General features: G+C 41.2%; 1 protein-coding gene across 3 annotated transcripts in view; it reads left to right on the top strand.

Annotated features, from left to right (window-relative positions):
- DSP (desmoplakin) overlaps positions 1 to 20,700 on the top strand; it is a 39,133-nt gene extending 18,433 nt beyond the window's left edge. The window contains exons 9-24 of one of the 3 annotated variants that reach the window (XM_059475519.1): positions 710 to 805; positions 1,027 to 1,152; positions 1,933 to 2,085; positions 3,128 to 3,282; positions 3,676 to 3,802; positions 4,311 to 4,515; positions 5,025 to 5,242; positions 5,985 to 6,151; positions 6,497 to 6,635; positions 8,451 to 8,644; positions 9,504 to 9,666; positions 10,272 to 10,355; positions 11,269 to 11,376; positions 12,014 to 12,112; positions 12,940 to 13,437; positions 16,808 to 20,700. In XM_059475519.1, the coding sequence (XP_059331502.1) occupies positions 710 to 805; positions 1,027 to 1,152; positions 1,933 to 2,085; positions 3,128 to 3,282; positions 3,676 to 3,802; positions 4,311 to 4,515; positions 5,025 to 5,242; positions 5,985 to 6,151; positions 6,497 to 6,635; positions 8,451 to 8,644; positions 9,504 to 9,666; positions 10,272 to 10,355; positions 11,269 to 11,376; positions 12,014 to 12,112; positions 12,940 to 13,437; positions 16,808 to 20,005 (5,730 nt within the window). In that variant the 3' untranslated portion in view covers positions 20,006 to 20,700. Of the gene's footprint in view, positions 1 to 709; positions 806 to 1,026; positions 1,153 to 1,932; positions 2,086 to 3,127; positions 3,283 to 3,675; positions 3,803 to 4,310; positions 4,516 to 5,024; positions 5,243 to 5,984; positions 6,152 to 6,496; positions 6,636 to 8,450; positions 8,645 to 9,503; positions 9,667 to 10,271; positions 10,356 to 11,268; positions 11,377 to 12,013; positions 12,113 to 12,939; positions 15,232 to 16,807 lie in introns of all 3 variants that reach the window. The other 2 variants (XM_059475502.1, XM_059475510.1) reach the window with 2 other exon arrangements.
- The last annotated feature ends 946 nt before the right edge of the window (positions 20,701 to 21,646 follow it).

The raw sequence follows: 21,646 nt of genomic DNA, 5'->3' as shown, positions 1-21,646 counted from the left end.
CAGCTTGGTGTGTACTTATTTTTTAATTAAAAAGGCTGCAAAAATTTGGACATTTTATTAGGAGATGCTGTAGTTGTTGCAGTTTCAAGAGTGCATAAGAACTCTGCAACTGAAGAAGCTAAAAGGAAAAAAAAATAATTTCTGCCTTTCAGTATGTTTACTTGATTAACTGTTATCATATGGTGTAAAATCCTATTTCTCCTGTAGTCAGTTTCTCTCTTAAAGGAAAGATTCTTTTAAGCTCCAGCAGTGAAGTGAAAGTTGTGTGTCATTTTTTAAAGAATATACATGGCTGCTTGAGTCTTTTGAATCTAAAAACAATGAGCATAAAATATCATGTTTGGAGGTGTTCCCTGAAAGAATGAGAACATGGCCATTTTCAGCTGAAATACTTTATTTGCACTACTGTTTGCGCATTTCACCCCTTTCTGTTAATGCACCTGGGGCTTTATGTTGATCAAACAAATTCAGGTCACAAACAGATTTCTCTTTGTGTCTCACAAGCAGGTATTTAACTAATTTCATTTAGGTGGATGCTTAGAAGTTGTGAAACCATTTGCACGAATGACGTTGTACTGGTATCCATGAGTTTGTTTTAGCAGATTTTTCATTTGCATTTGTGTGAAGCATAGATAATTTTGCTTGAGTCTAGGTGTGGGAGAGAGATCAGTGTGGTGGCCTGAATTGTGTATATTGCTGTTTTTCTTAGGCCTATATGGATACATTGCAAACTCAGTGGAGCTGGATTCTTCAGATCACCAAATGTATTGATGTTCATCTGAAGGAGAATGCAGCTTACTTTCAGGTGAGTAGTGATATGGAGAGTTCACACAACTTAAAAAAAAGCGTAAATCCCATCAAAGATATATTTATTGTGCACACATATATTTACTATAGCACACTGTTGCAATGTTATAAATGTTACCATTGTGCCAGAGGTGGATTTCTCATTAAAGGAGTCCATCAATTTTTAGCAGACATTTTTAAGAGCTACACACAGCCAAATTCACAACTTTTCTCCCGTAGTTCTTTGAAGAGGCCCAAGCCACGGAGTGCTACCTGAAAAACTTGCAAGACTCTATCAGAAAGAAGTTCATCTGTGATAAGAGCATGTCACTGCAGACTTTGCTGGAACAGATCAAAGAGCTGGAGGTACTGTCACACTCACCTGACAGGTTATGTTCTGCTTTTCTGGGAAACCAGCTGCCCTCTTTAGATAACAAATGTAAACCCAAGTGTACTGCAATGTTTGAATACAGTACTGTATGAACTTGAGACCACTATATTTTTAAGTCTGGAATGAGTCCAACAAATCCCCAATTTTCTGACATGCTAACAAATGAAAAAAAAAGAAATACTTTTATTCTTATGTGGTAGAATAGATTTTGCCTCAAAGGATAAACACATTTGATAAATGATTAATCATGTCACTATATCACTGTAGTCTCTTTGAAAGGATAGAAGTCAGCTTTTTTAGCTCTTATCACGAGTTAAGCACTACAGTCCCAAATTGGAGAAAAAATGGTCAGTGGTCAATAAAAAATGGTCAATAAAAGGCCAATTGATGAAGTCAGGTTTGAAAGTGTAATTGTTGCCTTTTTTTGTTAGCATTCATTTTGTTAGATTCTTTCAATTTATGCCTGTGTTTCTTAAACACCACTTTAACCACATTGAAGATCTGTATGAAAAACCTGCCATGCAAATTTTGCAAACTTTGCATCTTGCCAGAGCTGTAAAGATGCAGCTTAGACGTTTCTCAGCTCTTTTTAAAACTGCAGGTTTACATTGTAGGCCAAAGGCTCATCCCATTGGAGATAAAGTAAGTTTTGCCTAGTGTAAGTTCCAAATGTATCCCTCTCTTAAATAGGACAGTGGGAATTAGATGTCTTTTATTTTTAGAATAAATTTGTAACGTATGATTAATCTTTGCAGAATGAACGAGAGAGAATTCTTGAATACAAGAGGCAAGTGCAGAGTTTGGTGAATAAATCCAGGAAGATTGTGCAGCTGAAGCCACGTAACCCAGACTATCGGAGTAACAAGCCCATTATCCTCAAGGCTCTGTGTGACTACAAACAGGATCTGGTATTGTATCCCTTTTTGGCTGAGAATGAACATTGTGTAAGCTAGAACATTGCAAATTACTTAGTAAGCAGACCATTGAGCTGATAGGTGTAACCCCTTTATCTGGTTTTAGTCAGCTTGAATTTCTTTGACGGAAGAAGCCCTGCATTTCTTGGCACTATGAATAAACAAGTAGGTTCTTATTGGTTAATAAATCTAGTCAAAATTACTATTATTAATCTAATTAATAGCATTAATCCTCATATTTCAAATTCGAACATAAAAGTCTTATTGCTGATAAGACTGAAATTGTTGTACAGATGCCTCTGTGCATCCACACCTTTTTTTTTGGTGATTGCTCACTTTTCCAGTGCTTCTCTGGATTCTTAGGTGAACAATTCATCTTACAAAAGTGAGGAATATGCAGTTATTCATTAGTATACCCATTTCTTTTCTGGATGGGTTATGAAATTAATTATGGTTTTTCTTCCTCCTCAGTACTGAGGCTGCTTGGGTTTATTTCTGTTTTTTTTTTTTTTTTTTCCTTAATAATAAATTTAGATGTACTTTCTGCTTATGTGCTTCTTTCTGCACCATGGCCACACCTGTGGCTGCCTGGTGTCAGGATTTCTGGCAGTTGGAGCTGGTGAATCTGGCTGTGCCACACTCACTCCCAGTACATTTGCAAATATGGATGTAACACTAAATGTCCTCATGCCTTCAGCTCACTGGCTGAAAGCCATGCATGGTTGCCTAGCTTACCCAGGCCATGTGTCCACATTCAGTTTTTGTCAAGACAAGCCCCAGGTCTGATGATCTGGCAGACTGGGGTTCTCTGGCTCACTCTTGGGCTTTTTTGGGTTTTCTTCATGTGGAAACCAGATTCAGGGGGAAGGGGTTGATCTGTACTGATCTATTGCCCTAATGTGAAGCTGAGATGGACACCCGGACCAGCTGGGAAGCGCTCCTGCTTCTGTGATCTAGGTGCACCTCCCTTGTCTGTCTCTCCTGGAAGCCCCACCTTAGTTAGCTAAGGAAGAACCCTGTTCTGTGTCCCTTGCAGAAAACGGTGCGCAAAGGCGATGAGTGCATCCTGAAGGACAACAACGAGCGCAGCAAGTGGCTGGTGACTGGCCCTGGAGGAGTGGACATGCTGGTGCCATCTGTCAGCCTTATCATCCCACCCCCCAACCCATTGGCAGTGGATCTGGCTACCAAGTGAGTTGCTGCCCGAGTTTGGACACTTGCCACTGGGGTTAGAGTTCACTCAAAACAGCAACCAGTCTCAAAATATGTTCTGTGCCTTGCTCAGAGTGCACTGCCCCTGCCCCTAAAGGTGGGGGATTAAGGGCTAGACCCTTGACTTGAGCAAACTCACTTCAGTGAAACTTGCTGGGATCTAGGTTGTGGCCTAGAAATGTTTTAATGTCTACACAATTTTTCTCATCTGTACTAATTAAAATCAGGTATAAATTAATTTCCAAGATTTTTTCAAGTAGAGAACGAGCCTTAACACTCTCCACATCTGGTGGATGTTTCTTGGGATATTTTGTATCTGTGCTACAAGGACAGATGCATTTTCATCATGCTTTTTTTTTTCCTTCATGCCAGAATTGAGCAATACTATGAAGCTATTTTAGCTTTGTGGAACCAGCTGTATATCAACATGAAGAGCCTGGTGTCCTGGCATTACTGCATGATTGACATTGAGAAAATCAGAGCCATGACTATTGCCAAGGTAAGACACCAGCTGGCCTTGCCTGCAGACCAGAGACATCCATGACCTGATGTCTGCTGTCCCAAGCAGACCCTGCAGTATCCTGTGCAGATGCATGTTCTACAAAACCACAGGCCTTCCTTTTGCTGGGTTGCACAAAAACTCACACATATGGGAGTTGTAATTTTATTAAAGGAGAAACAGATAAGCAGGAAGATTAGCTAAGGGAATTTATTACATACTTGCTGTATTAGCTCCCACTGTACAGGGGCACGGATAAACAGAATAAGAGGTAGAATTTCAAACTGCTGTTAAGGTATGAAATGATAGTAACAAGGATAGGTTAACTCAGATGGTACTCTTAGCACATTCTTTTAGAGGCAACCTAGTTAGGACTCATTCTAAAGTGTGATTACTTTGGGTTTTTTATAGGTTTATTAGTTAGTTCCTTAATGATTAACTAGTCATAAAACTTCCCAAATTGCTTTTTTTTCCTTTTATTTCAAAATTCCCTTCTTCCTTATTTCAGCTGAAAACCATGCGCAAGGAAGATTACCAAAAAATAATAACTGACCTGGAGATCCATTATCAAGAATTCCTCAGAAACAGCCAAGGCTCAGAGATGTTTGGTGATGAAGACAAACGAAAGATGCAGACTCAGTTCACTGATGCTCAGAAGCACTACCAAACTTTGATCATACAACTGCCTAATCAAGCACGACCACCACAAACAGGTTTGTTGTCGTCCTGGCTTTTGTAGAGTTTGGATTGCTGGGGTTTCTTTGTTCCAGAGGTGGCCAGTTGTGCATTCTTTTATGTGAAAATGTTATTTTCAGCATATGAATAGGAATATGTTCAAGAACTGTTCTGCTGTCTCCCAACATAACAAAACTGGCCATGCACAGGGGAGTGCATGGCTCTTTCCTTTGATGGGAGTCTGGGAATAGTGCTCTAAAATTCATGGAACCTACTGGGAGAATGAGAGGAATTTAGTCCATCTGATAAATTTTCTATTATTAGAAAGCTAAATCTCACTGCTGCATTTTAGGAAGCAAGTTTATATTTTTGTGAGGGAGAGATTTCATTCTCTGAAACAGCTGCCTAAGGCCCAGATCTTCCACCTGCACTCAGTTCTACAGGTCAGCTCAGTGCTTGGGTCACTTGGGCACTGCCTTGGCTTTACACATGTTCCTGCTCAGCTCTCTGGCAGTTGATGCTTACCCAATTAATTTTACCATTTCAGTGGTCCCAACTGAGTGCTGTCCTGTGGGTTCCTCAAACACCATAATCGTTAATGAGAGAAACCGAGAGTATGAGAAGCAGGAGGCCTGGCTGCTGATGGAACTTCAGAAACTTCGACGTCAGATTGAAGCTGCTGAGATTCAGATGGTTCAAAGAGCTCCTCTTGGAGTGGATCAAGGGGCTATGCACGACTTTTCAGCCAGAATAAAGGACTTAGAGGTAACCATGGATGCTTGTCTTTGAGCATCTCAAGCTCTGTATGACTCTACGCTGCAGTTCTGTTTATGATCAGCTGGGAAAGACACACATCCTGTGAAGAATAACCTCAGTTGGAGGCTAACCATAATGATTTGGATTAGAATTTACCTTCCAAGTAGAAAAAGTTGACTCTTGGATTTTAGAAATCAAATTCTGCCAGGCAAGGAATACAGAAGGACTGATGTCAGGTCACTGTGAGTTCATGTTATGCCTCATCCAGAGTAAAGCACCATTAAAACCCTTTACCAAGGACTTCACATAACCACCTGCCTGTAAGGTGCTGTCTGTGGGATACAGACTGGATACATGAGACTTCCTATCCCTCTCCTAGCTCTGTAGATTTGTAGGAAACCATGGAGGGAAGATTGGTACAAAAATGTAACAGGTTTGGCATATGAGAAATTCCCATGGGGCTATGAGGTTACAAAGGTTTCAAGAGGAGGACATTCTGGTCCTTCTGAGCTGAGTTTTGTGGTGTAGGTGCTCAAAAAGACATATGACCTATTGTGGACAAAAAAGAAACTGCTCAGTAGTACTTGCCTTGAAGGAAGCAAGCTCAGCCACTTTTTCAGTCCTCAGTCAAGCTGGTTATGTATAAAGAGCAGGCTGCTTGGATATAGAGACCAATTCCATATGAATATAGAATAGAATGATCTTTCAGCCAACCAAAAATGTGTAAAACAGGCATTCTCTTTTTCTTTAGGGTGTGCAGAACGACTCTCAAATAATGGCTGAAACCCTCAATAAGCATAAGGACTTGCTGCCTAACTTCAGAGGCTGTGAGAAGTATGTGTACTTGCAATCAGAGATAAATGCCCTCTTTCAAAAACTGGAAAATATTAATGGTGTTTCTGCTGGCTACTTAGACAGGTAAGTAAATTGAGGCTTTTGCAATAAATATTCACTTTTTGCATAATTCATAGTCCAGAAAAAAGTTGCCTTTTGTTACCACCAGTGTAAAATTACACCTTTTTCTCAGCAAATTGTATACATGTTATTAGAAACAGACACATGAATTTCTTCTCTTTTCTGGAACACTTTAAAAAAGAAGGTGAGAAGTATGGATATCACAGAAATTTCTTGTTTACCTATTCTCTTTAGCCAATCATCTACAATTACTTAAAAATATCACTGTTTCTTTCTTAGTCCTTATATATAATGGATTAGTCCTTAGTCCTTCCTTATAATGGATTTGCCTTGTGTCATTTATTTTAGCTTGAATGCACTGAGGTGTCTGCTCCAGGTTATTCTGCAAACAGAAGATGTGATCAGAGTTTTTGAAGTCAGGCTGTCTGAAGAGGAGACTGTTCCTTTGGATCTTGATAAAGTGGAGGCTTATCGGGCTTGTCTGAAGGTGAGGGGCCAAAACCCAAGGACAAAAGCAAAATTTGTAGCTGCTAGCACTGATTTATTGAGCTGGGGGAAACCCTTCCAAAACCACAGGAGATAGAAATGCTGATCCTGTTGTAGTTTATGTATAGACATACAATCTTTTGTAAATCAGGCACATTCTTGCTGGCTGGTCCAGGGAGGGGATTGTCCTGCTCTGGAGCTCTGCACTGGTGCAGCTTTCCCTTGAGTCCTGTGTTCAGTTTTGGGTCCCACAAGATTAAAAAATGTATAAAGTTATTAGATGGTGTCCAAAGGAGGGCTGTGAGAATGGTAAAGGGCTTTGAGGAAGCTGTATGAGGAGTGCCTGAGGTCATTTGGTCTGTTTGGACTGGAAAAGAAAAGACTGAGGGGAGACCTCATTGCAGTCTACAGCTCCTTCAAAAGGGGAAGAGGAGAGGCAGACTTTGATCTCTTCTCTATGATGATCAGTGGCAGGACCCAAGGAAACAGGAAGGAGCTGTGTCAGGGGAGGTTTAAGGGAAGTTTAGAAAAGGTTCTTCATCCAGAAGTGGGCTGGACACTGGAACAGGCTCCCCAGGTAAGTGGTCACAGCACCAAGCCTGACAGAGTTCAAGAAGCATTTGGACAGTGCTCTCAGGCATGTAGTGTGACTCTTGGGATGTCCTGTGCAAGGTCAGGAGTTGGATTCAGTGATCCTTGTGGGTCATTTCCGACTCAGGAAACTGTGATTCTTTGAAATTACTGGAAGTAACATACAGGTTATTACTTCTTCCACCCCCTGATTGTTGCTGCCCACAGAGCAAGGGCAGCTGCTTGGAAGGTTTCTGTAGCTCTCATTTGACATGACAAAAAGGTAACTGGGTTGTGTTCCATTTGAACCACCTACACACTTTTTTTCCCTACTAAAGGTAAGAACAGAAAATAATGAAAGAGTTCTTATTCTCCCAAATGCATTCAGTGCAGTAAAGGACCAGCAGATAAAGGCAGATAAAAGACTGGATCTGCAAGACAACTTTGTGCTCAGCAAAGTAGTTATTTCCCTTTTCCCCTTGTACAAGCTGAATACTTTTCACTATAAGATTTGACATAGAGACTCTGTAGCAAAACCAGGACACTCAATAACACTCAAATTTACTTGCTACACCTAGAGGACAACAAGGGCAATTAACAAGCCTATATGCAAGAAAGGAGATACTGCCTTCAAATCTACATTCACTAGCGATAAACACAAACAATAGTGTACAGAAATGGGTTACAGCAACCTTCCATGCAGCTGGGAGTTGTTCTTAGCTGGAGTAAATTTGAGCTACACACAAAATAAAAAACCAACCAAAAATAAATAAAATAAAATAAAACAACAACAAAAAATCTGTGTGGATTTTTAGGTGTTTAAAAACTGGATGTGTCACTCCTGAGGCTTGATTCCACAGCTGTTGCAAGTGCAGGAATCTTTTATACTTCAGTGAAATTTTCTAGTCAGTTGTTTCTAGGAACAAGCAAGGCTCTTGTTCTACTCTGGTAACTGCTCTGCAGAGTTATGAGAAACTGAAATGTTGGGTTCAGAATATAATAGCAGAGGGCTTTGGTTTAACAAATTATTTAGTCTAACTTTAAACACATTTATAAGCTGAGCTGTTTACCAAAATAGGTGTTTCACTTTAAATAGTTTAAGTCCAGCTGACATCACTAAACATAACTTACTGAGTTAAAAACAACATCTTTAGATCCCAACATACTGTGCATGCTGTTAAATTGGTTAAGTATCAGTATCTTCTCAAGAATAAATTAAATGACAACATTTTTGTTTTTTCTCCAGAAAATGAAAGCAGACCTAAATATGAAGAAGTCATTACTGAACACCTTGGAAAATGAGCTGCAGAGAACACTTCAGATTCACTCACAGTCTTGCCAGTCATACACCCTGTATGACATGGACATTGGAAAGTACTGTGACAAAGTTACCCAGCTAATAGACCGCTGGCAGAGGGCTGAGAAGCAGATAGATAACAGGTTTGCTCATGTTTTCAGAGCGTTTTCCTTATTGCTGTTGCTACCAAGATCATCTTAGCAGTGAATTCTAAAAGACCTGATGTGCACCAATCTTTGCTTCCAAAGGACAAATGGTGACTTCAGGGCAATGAGTCTTGAGCTATTGTGAATAGGTTGAACATACTTCAAAAGGAATTGTGTAAGACCAAGCAGAAAAATGTAGTTAGCCATGCAAATGTCTAACCTATATGCTAAAGAGTTGTTCCAAATTTTTTTTTTAATTCTTGCTAATGTTCTTGGATTAAGTGCTTCCAGTCAACATTTTCCCCCCTCAAAAAAGCAACGATGCTTATTCCTCAACAACTTATACTTTAGGGTTAAAAAAGTAACACTAAGAATTAAGTAACAAAATCGAACCTTGAATCTGAATCATGAACAGAGGGCATATTGTGATTGTTTGAGGGGGAGAGGTGGAAGTTGAGGTATGGCTTGTTTGATTTTGTTTTATTTTGTTTTTATTTGAGGACAAAATGTAGTCCGAACTGGTTGCTGGTTCTTCAGTGAAAATTGAGAACAAGAGTACTGAAGTTCAGCAAACTTGATTTTTATCACTGCTAGTTTTATTTATTCCTCACTTTGACAGGAAGGCCTAGAGTTTTGAGTAACTCTGTCTATTACAGAGTTACTCAAAAGTGAGGTATTTAAACCCCATATCGGGTGACTAATAACAAGTACAATTCTCATTTATTTAAAATTTTTGTTCAGAATCTCCTTTTCAGAGCTTCCCATAGTTTTACATAAGTTTATTTGAAAACTGTGTAAAGAGAGAGAAAGAGAATGCATTTTCCATTTTGACAAGTTTTTCCCTTTTTCCCCCTAGGTCATGGGATTTAGAAAGGCAGATCAAACAGCTGAAAACCTACCGAGATCTCTATCAGGCTCTTAGCAAGTGGATCTGTGATGCCAAGCGCCGGCAGGATGCTATTGAGTCCATGAAGCTGTGTGATTCCAACACTATCATGAGATACCTGCATGATCAGAAGGTATGCAGCACCTGAATGAGTTGTCTTCAGCTATTTGGATTTAAATTGTTTTGCTATGCAGAAAGTATCAGTATCAACGCAGTCTGCACTACAGCGGCCTGTTTTGAATTATAAAGTATGCAAGCTACCAAAAAACACCACATATGTAGAAGGCAGGAGGGAGGAAATATTATTGTCCTCATTACTTTCTGTCAGCACTGCAACAGATTATGAACAAGACTGTGTTTGGCTCCTACACATTCACTGACACTTTTGTGCATCAGCTTTGAATTAATTCAAGGGACTGTAAGATAGTGCAACTTATGGGAAAAATTACAACACAAAAATAAAAATCAAGTAGATGCATCTAAGCTAAAGTCAAGGAACTCTGCCTTCCCAGTGCTGGAGGTTTTTCAGTTGCTGAGTGTTCTCTCTAAGAAAAACCTTCTCATGGCCAAAGAGCTTGCTGTTGTAAAATCTGCCCAGGTACAGGTCACTTCAGGCCTCAGCCTCAGGGGCTGCAGTAGTCTCCTGCTGCAGGTGCTTTCTGATGGAGGCAGCGTGGACAGGAGGAAATACTGGTAAATCTTGCAGGAGTGTTTCATGGCTCACCTTTCTCTTGGCAGAACTTGCACAGTGAAATCTGTGGGAAGCGAGACAAAGTCGAGGAGCTTCTCAAGCATGCAGATCAGTGCTCAGCTGCAATTAAGGTACTTGGATCTCAGCATTTTTGTGGGGTGTGGTTTGTCATGGTCAGGCACATCCCATTGTCTATGCTCTGCTGACGGGTGGAAAGTCAGCTCCCTGATGCGTGTGTACAGAAATTGCTGGGGTGAAATACTTCTGAGTACAAAACACAATGAAAGCAATTTGTGTACTTGTCACCTGATGACTATGGGATCATGCAGCAGATACCAGTGAGAGCTTCTCTTCAGGTGAATCAAAGCCTCCTTCTAGCCAGACCAAATTTTCCAGTTCATGTGTTAAAAAACATAAGGAAGTCAAGAACAGATTGGTGCTTAACAAATTAGGTCTGATTAGGATCTGATCTAGGAGGCAAGACAAATGCAGATTAGTAGGACGAATGGTGTGCAATAGCCATGAAAATCAGTAACATACAGAGGGAATGGTTTTGTGGTCCTTGAATTTTTATGTCACCTTTCTGTTCATGCTTTCTCCAGTTCAATCTTACTCTGTGACAAAGATTTTGATATATATGTAACATGGCATATGTGATACAAAAGAGCTGCAGAGACTGTTATTTCTGATGAAGTTTTGGTGGATAACAGTACTTAGACCAGTTACTCCCATGAAACTGAATCTTTTTCATCTCCATGTAGCCCTCAACTTACAGAAACAGTTGTCCTCTTGTTTTTGTAAAATGTTTTTCCTCTTTTTCCCTTGTCATTCTCCTCCATGAATCTCCACACTTGAACTGATGAGCTTCTGTTTATGACAGAGGATAATCTCTACATGGTCAGAAATATAAAAAAGGGGAAAATGTAGCTTTTCATTAAGGAAACATGGCCAAATAACCCCAAAAACTTGCACTTTCTGGAATAGTTTCACAGAGAATTCTTTGGCAGCTTCTAAATGGGTCTTGCTTTTTGTCTTATTTTTCAGGATTATGAACTACAGGTTGCTTCCTACAGTTCGGGATTAGAAACATTGCTCAACATACCTATCAAGAAGAGCGTGGTTCAGTCTCCTGCAGTCTTAATCCTACAGGAGGTACCTTTCTTTCCTCTCTTTAAATCTTCTGACTGCATTTGTTTGTCTGTGTGAGCCCTTGTGAGTCATACCCAGCTGTGTTCTAACGCTTAGCACTGTCACTGGTAATGTGTGCTAAGCACGTAAGCAAAAAGAATTAGTGCAGAATAGTCATTGTGCTGTAAAATCAGACCTGGGCTTGTTCAGACATTAGATTAGCCCTCAGGAATTTATCTCATTCCTATGCACTGTCCACTGCATACATACTGTGAGAAAGGTAGATTCTTGCCCCAAGTGGTTTAGTCACTTTCAGCCAGGGAATTAACTGCTATTAAAAATTTATCTTGGATTATTTGTGACTGTCAGACAGGAAGAGCGGGATGAACAAGGGGATGAAGGCTTGAATTTAATATCACATCAGCAGTGGGGGGCAAACTATCCCGAAAAACCAAAAAATATGTGGATTTTTCGTAAGGAAGAATTCACACTTTTGGGGTCCTCAGAATGTCATGTGAATTTGTGAGGAGGAGAATCTGCTTTTTACTTTGTCTAGTGATGTGTTTGCTCATGTAGATTGGAATTCTTTAAGTGGTCTGGACATAGGTGTGTTCATGTCTAACTCTAGTACAAGCTGCTAACAATTCTGTTTCTTTTCAAGGCTAATGAGGCTCAGTCCCGCTATATAGAGCTTCTTACAAGATCAGGAGATTATTACAGATTCTTGAGTGAAATGTTAAAGAGCATGGAGGATCTGAAGGTATTCTAAATGTTTTATTTTCTGTAGCTTTCAATTTTATCACACATTAGAAAACTATCACTGATCAGAGGCAGAAAGTACAGTATAAAATAGCTCACAAAACTGTATTCAGAACTCAGAGGTGCCTCCTACAAAGGAGGCATATCAGCAGAGTCATGCATCTTTTGTGAAAGAGTGGTGTTTTACAAAGTGATCTCCGAGGTGATGTGTGAAGTGAGGTAGAGAACTGGTGTTCCTTGGTAAATAAGGAGGGCACATGAGCGATCCTTCCCTGCCCATCCCAGCCTTGACCTCAGTGACAGTGCAGATACCTCAGTGCTGAAAACTTGCTCCTCATGGTTGAGGGCACTTCATTTTAAACCATATTCTAAAGTGTTTTGAAAGAAGCAACTTCTGATTTGAGGCAGCTCAGTGAAACAGAGACGCCCATTAAAGAAGTTGCATATATAGAATGTGAATTTTCACCTGTTTGAAAACTGGGGAGGTTCTAAAGGTGACTGTTCCATACTTCCCCAGTGAACTTCTGCTAGACCACATTTTACTATCAGTAATGCACCTCCCTCCCCCCATCAAGTATCTTTGCCCCTCTGAAAGTCATTATATGCTGATTTCTGAATAAGGTTTCTGAATAAATAAAGATTACAGAATCTGTCTTGATGACATTAAATAAGAAAAGGGGGTTTAGATCTCATTGAAGCAGCAAAAAAGATTTCATTTTTAAGTTGTTAGTGTTACAATGTATATTTTATTGCATTTGATGATTTTGAAACAGTTGTCAAAATATTTACGGGAGTTTTTCTGATTGTTTTTCTGCTATCATGTTGCAGATGAAAAACACCAAAATTGAACTCCTGGAAGAGGAACTCAGACTTGCTAGGGATTCAAATTCAGAGACAAGCAACAAACATAAATTCCTGGAGCAAAATCTGCAGAAGTACCAGATGGACATTTCTCAGCTCAAGGCAAAGTTGATGAGTTTGGAGGAAATGAAAAGACAAGCTGAAATGGATGGAAACTCTGCTAAGCAAAACCTAGACAAATGCTATGCCCAAATAAAGGATCTAAATGACAGAATAACCAGGCTGACTTATGAGACTGAAGATGAGAAAAGGAAAAGGAAGTTGCTGGAGGATAGATATGAACAGCAGAAGAATGACTATGACCAACTGCAAAAAACAAGGCAAAATGAGAAAGACAGCCTTGGTTGGCAGAAGTTAGAGTCTGAGAAGGTCATCAAGGAGAAGGAGTACGAGATAGAAAGATTAAGGGTTCTTCTTCAGGACGAAGGCACACGGAAGAGGGAGTATGAAAATGAGCTGGCTAAGGTAAGAAACCAGTTTAGCGAGGAGATGAGTAATTTAAAGAACAAGTATGAAACAGAAATTAATATTAAGAAGACAACCATCCAGCAGATAGCTGCACAAAAAGATGATGATGCAAAAGGCCTCAGAGCCCAGGTTGACAGACTGACAAGAGAGAACAGAGACCTTAAGGATGAGATCGTGAGGCTGAACGATGCCATTCTGCAAACAACAGACCAGCGGCGGAGGGCAGAGGAAGATGCTCTCCAACAGAAGGCTTGCAGTTCTGAGGTGTCACAGCAGAAGCACCAGCTAGAGCTGGAGCTGAAACAGATCATTCAGCTTCGTGGGGAAGACAACTCAAGATACAAGCAGGCTCTTGAGGAGGCTGCCTCAACTATTCAGGATAAAACTAAGGAGCTGGAAAGGCTAAAGCTTCAGCTTCAGGAAGAGGCTAAAAGCCGATGGGAACTTGAAAATGAATTGGCTAAGGTAAGAAACAGTTATGATGAGGAAATTATTAGTTTAAAGAACAAATATGAAACTGAGATTAATATCACAAAGAACACAATTCACCAGGTCACCATGCAAAAGGAAGAGGAGACAAATAATTATAGAACACAGCTTGATAATGCCATGAGAGAAAATAGGAATTTGTGTGAGGAAATTAGGAGACTGAAGAATACGATAACTCAGACAACAGATAATCTACGGAAAATAGAAGAGAATGCTCAGCAGCAGAAGGCAGCTGGCTCAGAGCTTTCTCAAAAGAAACAGCAGCTGGAGATTGAGCTAAAACAAGTTATTCAGAGACACTCTGATGAAAGCATGCGGTACAAACAGTCACTTGATGATGCTTCTAAAACCATTAAGGAAAGAAACAAAGAGATTGAAAGGCTGAGAAAGTTGTTGGATGTAGAAATAAGTCAGAGGAAAGAAGTGGAGGATGAGAACAATCAGTTGAAAAGAGTCCAGTTCGACCTGCAGAAAGCAAACACGAGTGCGACTGAGACAATTAACAAGCTGAGGATCCAAGAGCAGGAACTGGCCAGACTGAAAATTGACTATGAAAGAGTTTCACAAGAGAAAAAAGGCAGGGATCAAGAAAGTGCAAAGTTCCAGAGCACTGTAAAAGACTTGCAGATCCAGAAACATAAGCTGGAGGAGGAGCTTTGCAGACAGAACAAAAATTTAATGGAGGAAACGTCCAGGAGGAAAAAACTGGAGGAAGAAATAGAAGGCATGAGGAGATCTCTGAGAGACCAATCAGTTAAAATAACTAATCTCACACAGCAGATAGAGGAAGTATCTATTGTCAAGAAGAGGAATGAAGATGACCTTAGACACCAAAGAGAAGTATTAGATGGTCATGTGAGAGAGAAGCAAAGATACATGGAGGAGTTAAGAAAATACACGTCTGATATCGAGACTTTACGTCGTCAGTTGGTCCAAGAACAGGAGCAATTAAAGCAGGCTCACCTACGATATGAGCACTTACAGAAATCCTCTGAGGAAAAAAGCAAAGCCTTGAATGAGTGCAAAATAGAGATCGAAAGGCTTCAGTCTCTCACAGAGAACCTTACCAAGGAACACTTGTTACTGGAGGAGGAGCTGCGAAATGTTAGATTGGAGTATGATGACCTCAGAATGGTCAGAAATGAAGTTGATGAGAAAAATACCACCATTGCTGAACTAAAGAATCAGCTTCAGATGAGCAGCAAGCAAACCCTGGAACTTCAGGGGTTGCTTAATGATTTACAGAAAGAAAGGGAAAAATTGAGACAGGAAATTGAAAAATTCCAAAAGCAAGCTCTAGAGGTATTCACACATATTTTGATCCCAGCTTTATTGTTTCTCAAATATGTAGTTAATTGCAGTGTCAATTTGAACAAATTAATTCACTCTTTGCTCTTTGAAGTCACTATACTTGTGACTAACATCCCCTTTATGACCCTTCCTCATGGTTAAGATTTAAAGAAAAATGGCAGGATTTGGCCACTTCCTTAACCTCTTTACTCCCCGGGAACTGTTCTAGGGAGCCATAAGCTTTCATCACCTGGGAGAGCTTTGTTCTCCGGCCTTGTCCCAGAAGAAATCTGTGTTCTGTGCCAGTGTCCAGCAAACTATCCTAGGGAAAAATGGGAGCATGGGGAGTACCAATGTTCTTTAACAGTTCCCTGCTGGCTGTGTGAGCTTCCCAGGCTGTTTCAGCCAGGATGGGTTAAAGCCGTCCTTTGAGGCTGACCTGAGTGCTGTCAAAAACTAAACTGGCTAAAAAGCCCAGAACCAGCAGGCTGTCAAGGTGCTGATTAGCTGGGTAAGATGCTGACTCCAAGTGAGGATTAAGAGTCATGTTGTCAGCTGTGCCTAAGGTACTAAAAGCCTATCTTTCTTGGACTGTTTTGGGGACTTATGTTCCTAAGTCATTAAAGGCATTTGCAAATTTTACTATTGGCCCTTACTTCTTAAACTTTTGGTGACAACATAAACAAGTTAAAGAAAACATTTTTAAATATTTTGTTATTCTGCCTAGTTTCTTGTACAAAGAGCTAGTCTTTAAATATATATAAGTGAGCACTTGTGAAAATGTATTTTTTCCTAGACTTGTCCCTTATATTTCTTTTCTCATATCCTTTATTCAGTTTTTCTTTCCTTTATTCTAAAAATCCTAATACTGATATTAAAAAAATACTAACATTTAGGAATATATAACACCCATGCATATATATGTGTGTGTGTGTGTATACATACACATATGTATGCACATATTTATGCATGTATTACAGATAGGTAAACTTGTATTCAGTTTAATATGCATATAAACATGCATGCTTGTGGGTGTTTGTGCATATGAACACATGCATGAAGACACTGCATGAATTAAAATGGAAGGCAACACAGGTAAAATTGTGTGGAGTGACACGTGAAACTAAGGAAAGCAAAAATTGAGTCATATGTTTCCTTTTATCTGTGTATGACCAGTCCTTAGCTGATGCAAATTCCCCTGGATTAGTAGGACTGCCAGGACATCTGCTGAGCATCAGGCTATTTATGAGTCTCAAATGCTCTGTGTATTTGTCAGTGTACTGTGAGAAGTATCAAAAAGTTACAGAGAACTAAATCAGCTGAAGGTTGAGGCTGTGGGTAACGGAATGAAGTCTCTTGAGTCTCTGGCAGTACTGAAGACACTGTAAATGAAGGGATGATGTGCCTTCTCTGGTTTATGTGTGTCCATAATCTTGGGTAAGGCGCTGCTGTGACTAGAATGTTTTCCAGTGGGAGTTTGCTGCAGGTTAAATGACAGGCTGGAGAGCATTGTAGGCAGAGGGCATAACTCTGACCAGCGCAAACTCTAACCATCCTTTCTTACTTTATTTCTCCTCCACAATTGTAGGCATCCAGTAGGATCCAAGAATCCAAAAATCAGTATAGTCAGATTATGCAAGAAAGAGAAACCCTGCTGATTAAAATGAGTGCTTTGGAGCAAGACAAAGCCAGACTGCAGAGATTAGAAGAGGAGCTGAACCGCTTGAAAGTTACCCTGGAGTCAGAATCACGTTTGAAGCAACGCCTGGAAAGTGAGAAGCAACAAATTCTGAATGATCTCAATCAGTGGAAGAGCCAGCACTCCCGAACAGAGGAATCCATAAGGAAGATCCAGTGTGAGAGGGAGAAGAGTGAGAGGGAGAAGAACAGCCTGAGGAGTGAGATTGAAAGGCTGCAGATGGAAATCAAACGGATTGAAGAGAGATACCGGTGCAGACTGGAAGAGACCGCTGTCAAAAACCAGTCAGAGCTGGAGTCGGAGCGTCTCAGGCTGCAAAGAGAGATCGAGAAGCTCAAGCAGCGCCCATATGGGGCTCACAGATCTACACAGACCGAGGAAGACTTCTGCATTGATGCCTCCAAGCTGGTGTTCAGTGGTCTGCGGAAGAAGATCACAGCCATGCAGCTGTACGAGTGTCAGCTGATAGACAAACTCACACTGGATAAACTGCTGAAGGGGCAGAGGTCAGTGGAAGAGGTTGCGGCTGACATTGAGCCCTACCTCAAAGGGGCAGGTGCTATTGCAGGGGTGTCCCTTTCACCCAGACAGAAGTACTCTTTTGTTGAGGCCAAACGGAACCAGCTGCTAACAGCAGAAAACGCAGTCCTGCTTCTAGAAGCCCAGGCAGCAACAGGAGGTGTGATAGACCCACACCGAAATGAGATATTAACAGTGGACAGTGCTATCGCCAGGGATCTGATTGACTTCGATGACAGAGAGCAGATCTATACAGCAGAAAAGGCTATTACAGGATTTAAGGATCCTTTCTCAGGCAAAACTGTGCCAGTATCTGAAGCCATCAAGAAAAATCTGGTTGACAGAGAAACCGGAATTCGTCTGCTTGAAGCCCAGCTGGCTGTAGGAGGGATAGTTGATCCTGTCAACAGTGTTTTCCTACCCAAAGAAATAGCTTTATCTCGTGGGTTGATTGACAAAGACCTGTACAGGATGCTAAACAACTGTCAGGGCAGTACAAAGAACTTCATTGATCCCACCACCAAAAAGGCAGTCACTTACATGCAGCTGAAGGAAAAATGCAGGATTGAACCACACACTGGTCTGCTGCTCCTTCCAGTGCAGAAGAGGAGCATGTCATTCCAAGGGATCAGGCAGCCTGTCTCAGCGGATGCACTGCTTGAGGCTGGAATCATTAAGGAATCAACAAGGAATGACTTGGAAAGAGGCGCAATTACAGTGGAAGAAGTGAGTGAGAGAATTATCGATTTCCTTCAAGGCTCTAGCTGTATTGCTGGTATCTACAATGAGGCTACTAAAGAGAAACTTGGCATTTACCAGGCTATGAAAATAGGTTTGGTTAGGCCAGGAACAGCCCTTGAACTCCTAGAAGCCCAGGCAGCCACAGGCTTCATAGTGGATCCTGTCAGCAACGTGAGGCTGCCTGTTGAGGAAGCCTACAAAAGAGGCCTTGTTGGAATTGAATTTAAAGAGAAACTTCTCTCTGCTGAAAGAGCTGTCACTGGGTACAAAGACCCAGAAACTGGAAACATCATTTCTCTGTTCCAAGCAATGAACAAAGAGCTCATAGAGAGAGGCCACGGCATTCGTCTGCTGGAGGCGCAGATTGCTACTGGAGGGATCATCGACCCCAAGGAGAGCTACCGCTTGCCAGTAGAGACGGCCTACAAGCGTGGCTACTTCAATGAGGAGCTCAACCAGATCCTCAGTGATCCAAGTGATGACACCAAAGGGTTCTTTGATCCCAACACTGAGGAAAACTTGACCTACCTGCAGCTGAAAGAAAGATGCATAAAGGATGATGCAACGGGGCTCTGCCTTCTGCCCCTGAGAGAGAAGAAGAAGGTGGTGCACACCTCACAGAAGAACACCCTTAGGAAGCGCAGGGTGGTCATTGTAGATCCAGAAACAAACCGGGAGATGTCCGTTCAGGAGGCGTACAGCAAAGGCCTCATAGATTATGACACCTACACAGAGCTAGCTGAACAGGAGTGTGAGTGGGAAGAAATAACTATCACAGGATCGGATGGCAGCAGTAGAGTTGTCCTTGTGGACAGAAAAACAGGTAGCCAGTACGACATCCAAGATGCCATTGATAAAGGCCTGGTGGAGAGGAAGTTTTTTGACCAGTACCGTTCTGGCAGCTTGAGCCTGACCCAGTTTGCAGACATGATTTCCTGCCGTAATGGCACCGACGAGGTGTTCCGTCACGAGTCAGTGACTCGGTCTCCCACCGTGCTGAGTGTCAGGAGCTCTTCTTCAGTGATCAGGAGTGGTTCTTTCTCAGAGACCCCAGATGAGTGCAGTCCTATTGCAGCCATTTTTGACACAGAAAACTTGGAGAAAATCTCCATTTCAGAAGCCATACAGCGGGGCATCGTGGATAGCATCACTGGGCAGCGGTTACTTGAAGCCCAGGCCTGCACTGGTGGCATAATCTGCCCTACCACTGGCCAGAGGCTTTCCCTCCAGGAAGCCACTAGCCAAGGCATCATTGATCAGGATATGGCCACACGTCTGAAGCCAGCCCAGAAGGCCTTCATAGGGTTCGAAGGCATAAAGGGTGGACGCAAGAGGATGTCAGCAGCTGAAGCAGTGAAGGAGAAGTGGCTGCCTTATGAGGCTGGGCAGCGATTCCTCGAATTCCAGTACCTCACTGGAGGTCTCGTGGACCCGGAAGTGCGTGGAAGAATAACTACTGAAGAAGCCATTAGGAATGGATTGATTGATGGCCGCGCTTCCCAGAAATTACAAGACACCAACAGCTATCCCAAAATTCTGACCTGCCCCAAGACCAAGCTGAAAATATCCTACAAAGATGCAATGAACCGGTCAATGGTGGAAGACATCACCGGGCTTAAACTGTTGGAAGCAGCCTCTGTTTCCTCTAAAGGCATATCCAGTCCCTACAATGTCTCCTCGGCACCTGGCTCTCGCTCTGGCTCTCGCTCTGGCTCGCGTTCAGGCTCACGCAGTGGGTCTAGGAGAGGAAGCTTTGATGCCTCAGCAAGCTCTTCATATTCTTACTCATACTCAGCCTTCAGCAGTGGGTCTATTGGGCGCTCATAACAAGTGAGGGAATGTGTCTGCATTTTATTATCATTTAGATTATCCTATATTGCATTTACTAAAAGAAAAAAAAAACAAAACAACAAAGTAACTCAAAGCAAAGCCTTGAAGTCTTTTCTGGATGTGTTACACTTTTCTTCTGAAAAAGCTGTAAAATGTTTGGATGCAAACTTATAGAATATAGATTAGGGAATGCAAAAGTACTATTTGTGAATTTTGAGTTTCAGTTCCCATTTCCTCTTAGTCATAGGATTTTAATAGGTCTCTGTATATTTTAAATACTGTGTCATGTGCCTTCTCTCGTTATCCGTTACTATCAACCTATAAGGTGATAACTGAGGTTTGAAAGTCTTGCAGTAGTTAACTTTTTATCCACATAGACCTTTTTCAATTTGCTATTATGAAAAAAAGATATTAACAATATGGACAGAAAATGCCCTTAGTACTGGTTTAGAATCTATACCGTAAATATGAAACTGTCTTTCAGATGCTCTACTTCTTTATGTTTGGCTAGTCATTTTCTGAAGTATAACTTGGTGGATGTAAAGGGCTATTGTTAAGCTGGGCTTTTGTTTTACTGTTAACCCATATACAATTTTCTACTGTTTTGCTTTATTTCCCTGTAACAAAGAAAAAAGAATCTAACTGTACCATGTCAGCTATTCTGGACAATAAACTTCTGAAGTTTTAAAGTGTTTGGTGTGTACTTAATAATTTTATCTGTGGACATTCTTGGAAGTGCAAGTGAGAGAAAGAACCATTTTTAAACGAAGCAGATAGTAGCTTTGTTGTAAAAAGTGCACAGGCAAGTTACATTTCATGATGCTGAGCCATCACTTTTATGAATGAGGACTTCTGAATCTGATTTTTCAGTAAGAAAATTAAGGTAGCACCAATAATGGAAGCTATGCTCCAGTAGCAGAATGCCTGTTTGTACACTTGTTTATAGAGTTGATGGTGATAATAGGAAGCATATTTTTTTCTGCTTGTAATCCAGCTCATTGTCTCTGCAGCTACAAGGGACTGAGTCAGATTCTCCCTTACACATCCATGCAAGTTTGGACAGTGAGCAGAACAAAAAACTGGTTGGCTTAGCTGGCCAACTGTGACACACGAACATCTTTCAAAACCTGAACAATTGCCTCTTGTGATATCCTTTTGCCTCTTCTGTTGGCTCCTGAAAGCCTAGCTTGAGAGAACCGCGGTAGTGTAGCAGTGCTTGCATGATACCTTGCTGTCATCAGTTTTATGTAGGCTGCTGGCATCCTGCTGACTCCTTTTATCTGAGCTGAGGAACCAGAGCAGAGCTAAATGACCACAGTATTAGAGGACACAGGAGTGATTTGAAGCCACTTCAACCAGTGCAGAAAAAGGCTTGTATACATGGGAGCTGTCCTGTCCTCTCCCCTGTGACACACAGTGCAGATACCTCTGGGTAGGCACAATGATTGATCAGTTACATGAACTTAGTACAGTTTTATACAACTGCTTCTGTGACATACTATGCTTTTATACAGTGCTTTAGTGACAAAACTGTTAGTATAATTTGCCAGTAGCTGAAATAATTTCTTCCCTTAAATTGTTCAAAGCCCATACTTACTTTTAGCCATGAACCATGTAGGAACCCTGCTGCTCTATGAA

The sequence above is a fragment of the Ammospiza nelsoni genome, chromosome 1 (assembly GCF_027579445.1).
Source record: "Ammospiza nelsoni isolate bAmmNel1 chromosome 1, bAmmNel1.pri, whole genome shotgun sequence".
NCBI classification, from domain to species: Eukaryota; Metazoa; Chordata; class Aves; order Passeriformes; family Passerellidae; genus Ammospiza; species Ammospiza nelsoni.
Note: the sequence above shows the minus strand (reverse complement) of the source record. Positions and strands in the feature narration are given on the sequence as shown.